Raw genomic sequence first — 10,762 nt, forward strand, 5'->3', positions numbered from 1 at the left:
ACCTCAGTTCCTTCACTGTCAAATGAGCTGGAAAAGTAAATGACAAACATTTCTAGTAATCTTTGCTACAAAAATCCCAAATGGGGTCATGAATTGTCGTAAAACATTGAAACAATTGAACTACAACAACCAAGAGCATTTCAGCTAACCATTTGAGAAGAATCATTTTGGGGGAGAGGAGTAGATCCCAGAGCCTCAAATTAGTCTTCATTTCTCTAGAAATGAAGCCTTGTTAACTTCAGAGGTCCAGAGAACTTCCTGTCTTTTTAGCTATATTCCTGGGATAGCTCAAGCCAATGTCTGCATTGGGAGTCAAAGTTGCAGAGAGGCAGAACAGTGAATAAACTATCCAATGTGAGTACTGCATCAATCAGTTTTGCACAAATTAATTTTTCAAAGGTTTTGTTGGGGGCAGGGAAATGGAGGAGGGGTATGGAGGAGGGGTTCAGCAATGGTAATTGGGAAATAACTGGCATAAAAAGCAAAAAAACTCAATAGAATATAAGAAAAGGGCTATTATTATTATTATGTAAGTAGAATAAAGTGGAGGATTGAAGTTGGGCAACATGAATAGATATTTTTTTCTAAAAGCCAAAGTTTTGTATAAAGAATCTAGAAAATTACCCTGATTCTTCCATTTCACTTATATAAACACATATCATATATATGCATATATATTTTCACTTAAGTAAAATGTAGCTTATAATACATCCATTTTGAGGAAAATGGTATTTTTTTTAAGATAAGTAGGATTTTAGGTTTGTATTACTGCCAAAATGTAGTTCAGAATAGAAAATGTTTCATAAATTCATCTTTTACATAGCCTGGGCGAGCTTCATAAATACTAAATTAGATTGTAGCTGGCATTCATAAAGCCTTTAATAGCCATCTCATTTGATCTTCATGACAACCTATGAGGGAAGATACTATTAGTTTTCCCATTTTACATTTGAGGCAATTTAGACTCAGAGCCACAAAGTGAGTTACCCAGAACCATACAACTGGTGAGTGTCTGAGGTGGGATTTGAACCCAGATCCTCCTGACTACGATATATATACACTACACTGTACTATATATTTGTAGAAAAAGCACAGATCTGGCTAATACTTTTTAGCCAGGTAGGATGAGAAAGTTTCTAAACATTCCAGGAAAAAAAAAAGAACTTTCTCAAACATCTGGAAAAGTAGGCTTTTTCAAATTGTTTTGGATCTGTGTATTTTCTGTGCTTTGAGATTGCCGGAATCAGACAGATTTGCTTTAGTTGTGCTAAAGATAAGGGAGGCAGATGTTCTCCTATGTTGTGTGCCAACTTTGCTCATTTCATCTGCCCCTTTATATCAGTCCTTTTGAAAACTGGTATTGAGAAAGTGTGAACCAATCTTGTACATTTCATAAAAGACATGTGATTGTATACATATGCCATCTTCCAACACCAAAACCAGTGCTTTGGAGGCAAGAGTGTCTATTGGCAATGTCTTCCCCATCTGCTTTATGTTGTAAATAAAGAATTAACACCATGTTTAGTAACACAGAAACATATCACAACTAAGTACCAAAAGCAATGGCAGAGGAAAAAAATTTCTGAAGTTATCAAAGCAAAAAAGATATTTTGGGATCTTATTCATTTAATCTAGTCTGGCAAATTTAATTACCAATTAAACCACCATGAACTTCTCCACACATTCTATTTGTACAGCTTTCTATACTGTATGTATAGCTTTTCACATTATTATTTTCAAAATCATGATTCAAATATATCGAGTTCTGAAAGAAATTGATGTCTTCTATTCACATTGCTGAATTTCAGGCATGTACCTTTTAAATCAGATAGAGCATCTCATTTCTCAAACATGAGCCTGGCTAGCATGAATCATTACTAAGAAATTTGGACCACACTCAGATCGCTCAGAAAAATGTTAAAATAATCTCTCATTATGTGGCATAGATAGACTTGGCCTATTTTAATTGATTTCAAAGTTCAGCTGGTTGTTGTTACCTCTATGCTACTAGTCTCATTTATTTGTCTTACTATTTAATAGTGCTTTGCTAACAAAAAGGTCACAGTCATTAGTTTTGGGTATGGCACTTCCTGAATCATCATTGATGCCAAGGATAAGCTCAGTGCCCAAAGGAATATTTTCCTTTTCAACATCATTAATTTGTTTATTCATTCATTCACTCATCCATTCAATAAATGTTTACTGAGTGGTTATGGTTACATAGAATATGCTAAGCACTGAGAATGATAAAAAGTTTAGACAAACATGGTTCTTGCCCTCATGGAGGTTACAATCTAGTAAAGGAATAATATATAATTATAGAGATCTGAAATACACAATACTAAAAGATAAATGCACTGTTTATTCTTTTTTTAAACTTGTGTCCAACTCTTCATGACCCCATTTGGGGTTTTCTTGGCAAGGATACTTAAAGTGGTTTGCCATTTTCTTCTTCAGTTCATTTTACAGATGAGATAATCAAGACAAACAGTGTTAAGTGCCTTGCCCAGTGTTATACAGCTAGTAATGTCTAAGGCCGGATTTGAACTCATCTTCCTCATTCTAGGCACTGCGCCTCCTAGTTTCCCCAAATTCTAGAAAATAAGGTAAGAAGACAAGGGAAAAACTATTATTGTTTAGGAGACTAGAAAGGTCTTTATAATAATAACTAGCAATTATAAAGCACTTTAATGTTTGCAAAGAACTTTATGTATGTTATTTTTTTCCATTAGTTTTCCCCCCAAATTCTATATAAAGGAACAACTTAAAAATAAAACTCCTACCAATTGAAAAGTGAAATAGATAACTTTAAGTACATTAAATTCAAATGTTTTTCTACAAATAAAACTAATGTTGCCAAGATTAGAAGGAAAGAAGACAATTGGAGAAATTTTTTTCAGTCTCTCAGAGAGAGGTCTTATATCTAAGATATTTAGAGAATTCTGTCAAATTGATAAGGATAAGAGCCATCCCCAATTGATAAATGGGCAAAAGTTATGAATGGACAATTTTCAGAGGAAGAAGTCAAAGTCATATGTAGGTATATGAAAAAAAAATTCTCTAAATTGCTACTGATTAGAGAAATGCAAACCAAAATATTTTGTGGTATCATCTCTAACTCATCAGACTGGCTAAAATAACAAATGGAAAAACGACAAATGTTAGAGGGGATGTGGAAAAATGAGGTTTGTTGTTGAAGAGCAATTTGGAATTATGTCTAGAGAAATATAAAAATGAATAAACCCTTACACTCTGCAATACCTTTGTCAGGTGTCTCTTTCCCAAGGATTTCAGAGAAAAAGGGAAAAAATCTATATGCTCCAAAATATTTATAGCAGCTCTCTTTGTGGTGGTAAAGAACTGGAAATCAAAGGGATGTTCATCAGTTAGTAAATGGCTAACTAATTTGTGGTGGAATACAATTTTACAATTTTGCTGTAAGAAATGATGCAAATTAATTTTTCAAAAACTTATAAAGAGCTACATAAGATAACAAAGAGTGAAATGAGTAGAACCAAGAGAACATTGCAGCTACAAATTTAATAGATGAAGAATAATCTGAATGTTCACCACCAGAGAATGAACCAGAAGTGGAAACACAAAAGATATAATCTATATATACATATCAGTTTGCTGAATTATGTTTTCTATAGTGTGGGGAGAGGAGGAGCAGAGATACTTGGAGATAAATTCTATTAATATATTTTTTAAGAAACTTCTTATCTTCTGTCTTAGAATCAGTATTAAGTATGGGTTCCAAGCACAAGAGGGGAAGGTTTAAGCAACAGGGGCTAGGATAAGTATCTTTGGTCAAATTTGAACCCAGGACTTCCCATCTCCAGGCCTTGCTTTCTATCCACTCAGCCATCTAGCTGCCTTGGACAACTATCTTTAATAAGAACAAAAATTCACTGTCTACTTTTAAATTTATGCCAAGGAAAAGACGTCAAAGGTCATTTATTACTTTCAGAAGTTTGTTTGAAAAAATTTCCTGGCCTATCAGCACTTAACAGCCCTGAATCAGTGAGATGAGAAAAGAGAAGGAAGAAAGTTTGGCATCTTTTACCTGGGGTTTGCAAGATAGGCTTTGCAATTAATTAAGAGTCAGGCTAAGTACCTGAAAGCCAGTCTTCTCCTGCCTCCAGAGTTGGCCACAAAGATAAAACACTATCCATATAATCTGAAAACTTAAATGGTAAACATATAGGTATCGCATGATAGATTTATAAAATAAAGAATAACAACTGTTTAAAAACAAAGTTACAAAAGAATTAGTATTAATAAAGACTGGTTTTCTTCATTATCTTCAAAAACTCTCTTTCATTTAATTTTCCATTGCCAGAACGACCAGCTTCGTCCAGCATTTCCTGAAGTTCATCATCTGATAAATTTTCTCCCAATTCCTTAGCAACTTTCTTAATATTTTTGAGGGTGATACATCCTGTATTATCATCATCAAATAATTTGAAAGCCTTCAAAAGTTGTTCCTTTTCATCCTTTTCCCTCATTTTCGTAGTGATCACGGTAAGAAAGCTTTCAAAATTCATGGTGCCAAGTCCTTCTTTGTCAATCTCTGCCATCATTTTATGAATTTCTTCTTTCTTTGGCTCAAACCCTAATGCACAAACCGCAGTCTTTAGTTCTTTCAAGTCAATATTTCCAGATCCATCAACATCAAAGAAGTTGAAGGTCTCTTTAATTTCACGTTTCTGTCCCTCAGATAATTCGACAGTCACTTTGGGCTTCCTCCGCCTCCAGGTACTTGATTGAGAATTAGATGCCATTGCAGCGCAGAAAATCGTGCTATTGCCGGAAATGGCTACAGACCCCGACGCTGCTGCCTTAATATACCCGCAGCACCACAATGGTTGCCAAGGTGAGTTCTCTGAGGAACAGCCCTATAAGCTCCTATAAGCTATTATTATCCTCATTTTACAGATGAGGTAACGGAGCCCAAGAGAAGTGAATTATCGCATCGTAGTCCGAGATCTGGGCAAACCCTGCACGAGTATGAAGCTCTGTCTTCCTCGAGCCGCTCTACCTCCTATAGCGCTCGATACAGAGGAGCCTTATTTGACTACGGTTTTAAAGGAGAATCAAGACTCAACTTGACATAATGAAATCATTTCCTATGACTCCCTCAGGTCCGTGACTATAGTTCAAAAAAAAAGTTTCTGACTCAATTCCTTTGAATTTTCAATGAGACAGTGCCTCTCTCATTACTTTGTTATTTAGTATTTGTCCGAGACTGTTTTATTTATTTATTTTTAATTTATTTTATTCTTTTTTTTTTTTAACCTTTACCTTCCGTTTTGGAGTCACTACTGTATAGTGGTGGCAAGGCAGAAGAGTGGTAAGGGCTAGGCAATGGTGGTCAAGTGACTTGCCCAGGGTCACACAGCTGGGAAGTGTCTGAGGTCAGATTTGAACTCCCATCTAAGTCTATTTTAAATGTATAGAGTAGCACGGATCTCACATAACTTGGGAACTTTTCCTTTTTCTGTATTGGGTGTTTTGGGGTAATAGTGGCTATACAAACCTTTTATTCCCTTCCACAAACCATACAGGGGCCATAAAACAAAAAGCAAAGCATCTAATTAGGACAGAATACTCAGCACATTAAGGATTGTTTGTGTGTTTGTTTTCAGGCAAACATTGATTGTAATCCATTCACAATTGGTGCCCCAACCCAACTAAAATCTCATCTTCAACAGGAAGACTCCCTTAACCCCTCCTAATTCCAGTGCCTTCCCTTGATTATTTCCTAGCTATAGAACTCACTTTGAGTCTATTTGTTTCTATGTTGTCTCTCCCATTGGACTGTAAACCCTTTGAGGACAGGGGGTGTCCTTTGGCCTAATTTTGTATCCTCAAGTGTTTAGCAGAGTGTCTGTTATATAGTAGGAATTTCATAAATGTTTATTGATTTATTGATTGAGTTTGCTGTCAGGTCAATTGACACAACCAAGTTACATATAAAGGGCCTCTCAGGTGGCAAAAATATGGTTTTTCTAATTCCTGATTTCCCTTTTTCTTTCAACAGGAAGTTGCCCAGCATTCTCCCTCCTGACTTCCAGAAAATGAATTCTTTCAAATTCCCAACCTGCCTCTGTTTCCTGGTGCCTGGACCATGAAAATGATTGAAATTTTACATCAGGTTTTTATGAATGTAGAGGAGTAAAAGGTGGAGCTGGTGAACTTGGTTCTGCATCTCTGCTACTAGAACCAACTGAAACCAGCTGGAGAAAGTCATTTGTTAAATTTTAGGAGTGAGCATTTACACTCAGGAAAGCAGAAAATGCTACAAATTAGGACTTGAAATATTGTTTTGTTTATTCTAGACTTAAAAAAGCGAAGAAGAAAGTGTTAATAATGCAAATTAAACTATAAAACTTTAAAAAATATTTTTTTCTTGGAGAACTAATTGTTAAAACAATTTGTTTATTCATTTGTTTTCTTTTTCTTTTTTTAAATTATTTGCCTTTGTCCACTCTTGGCAGAGGTCTTGGCCCTTCATGTGTATAGAAGAGTGTGTGTATGTGAATTATAGTGATTATATTTTCAGATCCAAAATTCTTGATACAAGGTCTGACAAAAGATATTCCTTCTATAAAGTTTCATTAAAAAAGTCTAAACCTAATGATCTAGAGAACCATAGAATTATGCTTTCTGTGATTATATACTGACTGATTATAGCCAAGTGTCTGTTGCTTAAATTAAAAGGATAGATGAGTGTGGTTAAATATGATTTGTTCCAATTACAGTCATATTTCAACCCCTTAAGCTACATGGATGTAACTGTAAGATCTTGCCACCACACTCCTTAGACCTGTCAAATGGTTTAATATCAGAAATCAATAGGATGCCATCAACAGAAATATGAAAGAAAATGCATTTTTATCTGTTTCGCTATTGAATCCTAAGGACTATATGGGACTTCCATCTGACTTGCAACCTAAACCTCCTATCTGATATTGTTTCCCCTATTAGAATGTGAATTCCTTTAGCTCAAAGTATGTCCTGCTACTATTCTTTCATATCTATAATACTCAGCAGAGTGTTTTGCACATAGTAAGAACTTACTTTCATTCATTCCTAAAGACAAGCCATTAGAGTACAAGTTCAAATAGTTCTATCAAACTAAAAGGGTTTTGAATGTGAGTATATCTTTTATATGAGGACAAGTCTAGCTAATTTTGGAAATGCTTATTACTAGAAGATTGGTTCCAGCTGACGAATTGCTCTATCCATCACAACTCTCAAAGACAATAATAGTAGGTTGTGATCTGTGTCAGGAAAGGAAATACCCACACCAAGAAAATCAGGGAGGCTTGAAATCAAATATTAAAGTAGGCAGTAATTTGAAAGAAGAATAAACAAAACATACTCAACTGGGAATCAATTCTGAAGCCCATCAAAGTCATGTAAGCAACTGTTCTGATGACTTTTAAAGGCTGCTGTGTCCTAATTCAGTCAATCAAGTATTTATCAAAGGCTTTATGAACTACAAGTCTCCATTGTTTTATTTATTCTCTTTATTATAAATCAGGACTCTGTCTTATTAATAGCCCTTTTTCAAAGTATGCAGATATTTCAGTTGGCTTTGAATGGCTCTATTTCCATAACAGTAATTTCCCCTTGTGTACGTATGGTGTTTTACAGTTTACAAAGTACTCTTACATGTATTCTGTCATTTTAAGTGATTCTGCAATTTGGAAAGAACTAATATAGTAATCATAAACTATTTTAATAGTAATAATAACATCTCACATTCATAGGACCATGGCATTCTAAATATCTCTACATCCAAATCTCACCTGAAAATAACAGCTGCCATTTATATAGCACTTTGTGGTTTACAAAACACTTTAGAAATATTATCTCACTTTATCCCCACAGCAATCTTTTGAGGTAGGTATTATTATTATTCTCATTTCATAGAAGAAGAAATGGAGGCAGATGCAGGTTAAATGACTTGCTCAGAGTAACATAGCTAGCAAATAACTGAGATATATTTGAACTCGGGTCTTCCAGTTCAATCATTGCACCATCTTCCTGCCTTGGATCCTCACAACACTGTAAGGTACAAAAGCACAAATATTAACATATTTTTAAAGAAAATAGGTGTTTCACAAGGCTAAATGATTATGTGACTTGCCAAAGGTCATAGAGTCCATAAAGGAAGAGCTAGGTCTCTTAAGACTTAATAAAGGAAGAGCTAGGTCTTCAGACTACAAGCCTAGTACTCAGTTTTCTTACTAATGGGTATATCTCATAAGTACAGATAGCAAACTATTGGACAATACAGCTACCCATGAAAAAGTGGGTGATATTTTAGGAACTCCAAGAAAGAAATAATGAAAATATAGAGGTCCAGAAGAGAGCACAGAAGGATTAGGCTTTTACATAACAATTGAAGGTTTAGGAAGCACTTGATAAAAATGATTTCATTTTATTCTCACAACAATCCTGTAATGGAAGTATTATCATACCCATTTTAAAGAAGAGTAAACTGAGGATCTGAGAGCTCATGTGCCTTGCTTATGAAACTGGTAGTTTCAGATGTGGAATCCAAACTTAAATTTGACCAAGTCAAGCTATCTTTCCATTAAGCCAAATAACAAGGGCTGAGATAGGAAATGGGGAAAGACAGGAAAGGGGAACATGTTTCCATATGAAAAAAGAGCACAAAAATTAGCAAGGCTAGAAAGAAGGAGACTTCAGTTTTCAGGCTGATTCAGGATATGATTAAAATTTATAAAGATATAAATTACATGAATCAATAATTTTTTCAAGTACCTTCTGCTTGCCAAGCACTATGCTAGGCAAAAACAATACAGTCTCTGCTCTTAAAGATTTTTTATTAAATCAGAGAAAACACTATGTATATATGTTTAAATATTTTAGGATTTAAATTAATGTGTAATACTTCCAAGTATTACTTTTTTATTTTTATTTTTTTAATTAATATCTTTATTAAGCATCTACATGTGCCAATCATTAGGCTAAGTACGGGAATACAAAGAACAAGAAAAAACAGTTCCTCTCATGTGGGAGTTTGCATTCTAATGGGGGAGTTGGTATATACATAAATAGATAATTCCATGATGCAGAATAAGCAGATAGAAGGTAAGCTGGGAGAGCACAGTGAATATAGTATCAGGTCCAGAATCACTAGCCAGCTGTATGACTCTGGACAAATTACTCAACCCTGTTAGTCTCACTTTCCCCATCCATCAAATGAGATGGAGAAGGAAATGGTAAACCACTCTAGTATTTTTGCCAAGAAAATGCCCAAATGAGGTCATGAAGAGTTGGACAAAATTGAACAAGATAGGAGGGGAAGGTGTTGGCCCCTGGGTGTGGAGAGGGGCTGGAAAAGGCCTCCTGCTGAAGGTGGCATCAAGTATTATTTTTATAAAGTTTATTATCTGACAAAATAGAACCACGTGACTAAATTTTTCTACCTGCTCAAAAACTCTGCTCCACCAAAGCCACAACAGAATGGAGAGAGTGATCTCCACCCAATTTATATCCTGTCTAGTCAGCACTTAATGACAGGAAGTGAGTGGGATTCTGGGAATTGGAGTTTTGCTGGGAATTGTAGTTTTTAGGGTAACAGATTCTAATTATACTATATATATAAAGTAAATACAAGATGGTTTGGGCAGAAGTGGTTGTAGGAAGGTAAAGGAGGAGGTATTTAATGTTGAGAAGATCAAAAAAAGTCCTCTGGGAGGAGATGGCACTTAAGTTGAACTTTGAAGGAAGCTAGAGAGTTGAAGTCAGTGCCTGGGGAGGAAGTGAATATAGCCTGTGCAAAGGGGTAGAGATGGGAGATGAGGCATTACATTTTAAAAATAACAAGTAGATTAGTGTACATGGATGGAGAGTACATGGAAGGATAGTAAGTCTGTAATGAGAGGCTGGAGCAAAAAAAAAGAAAAGAAAAGATAGGTTGAAGTCAGATTGTGAAGGGCATTAGATAGCAAAGAGGGGAATTTGAGTAGAAGGAGAAGACAAGTATTAGTTACTCACAAGTTTCACAAGGAATTTCACAAGAAGTGATGGGGAAAGACAAGGGAATATTCATTATGAGAAGAGTGTTCAAGACTTTAGTGTAGTTAACTAGAAGTGGAACTAGGTGATGTTTAAAGTCTCTTCTAGCTCTAATAGTCTATGATCTATCACACAAATATATTATATGTATATACACATATATATGGTCTACTAAAATGCATATATACATATTATGCATATGCTTCTGTTTTATTTTTTTAACTGGATGTAAGCTTATATTCATTGAATCATTAATTGAAATAAAATAGATGAATGACTGGAACAAACCATATTAACATTAATTTTTTGTCATTTAAGCCAATCATTCATTGAGTGTGCATTATTTCTATAATTCTTTAATGGATGGACATTGTATTCCTTTTGTTTGAAAATCCCACAGAGTAGGAGAAAGACATTTCCTGAAATATATTGTAATTTTGGTGCATGGTAAGAAATGATGAGCAGGGTAATTTTTTTAAAATGGATGAAACGATGAGGAGTGAAATGAACAGAACTAAGAAAACATTATATACAGCAACAGAAATATTGTTTAAAGAATAGCTGTGAATGTCTACCTCTAGAGACAGAATTAATAAATAAATAATAAATACAAAATAGCTTTTTATACATACACATATACACACACACACATTTTGGGGGCCAAATGATCAATACCTTCTTTAGTGTGGGTAAGGGAGAGAGG

The 10,762-nt window shown here is 34.8% G+C and overlaps 1 protein-coding gene and 1 long non-coding RNA gene across 2 annotated transcripts; one reads left to right on the top strand and one right to left on the bottom strand.

Moving 5' to 3' along the window:
• Positions 1 to 4,247: 4,247 nt before the first annotated feature.
• Positions 4,248 to 4,836, bottom strand: LOC100011661 (uncharacterized). Its single transcript, XM_016425008.2, has one exon. The coding sequence runs from the start codon at positions 4,782 to 4,784 to the stop codon at positions 4,278 to 4,280; it is 507 nt and encodes a 168-aa protein (XP_016280494.1). The 5' UTR covers positions 4,785 to 4,836; the 3' UTR covers positions 4,248 to 4,277.
• A 112-nt stretch (positions 4,837 to 4,948) lies between these two features.
• On the top strand, positions 4,949 to 6,404 carry LOC130455979 (uncharacterized). Its single transcript, XR_008914262.1, has 2 exons — positions 4,949 to 5,144; positions 6,044 to 6,404. It is a non-coding gene; the product is annotated as an uncharacterized LOC130455979 (long non-coding RNA).
• Positions 6,405 to 10,762: the final 4,358 nt, after the last annotated feature.

Source organism: Monodelphis domestica, chromosome 8, assembly GCF_027887165.1.
Source record: "Monodelphis domestica isolate mMonDom1 chromosome 8, mMonDom1.pri, whole genome shotgun sequence".
NCBI classification, from domain to species: Eukaryota; Metazoa; Chordata; class Mammalia; order Didelphimorphia; family Didelphidae; genus Monodelphis; species Monodelphis domestica.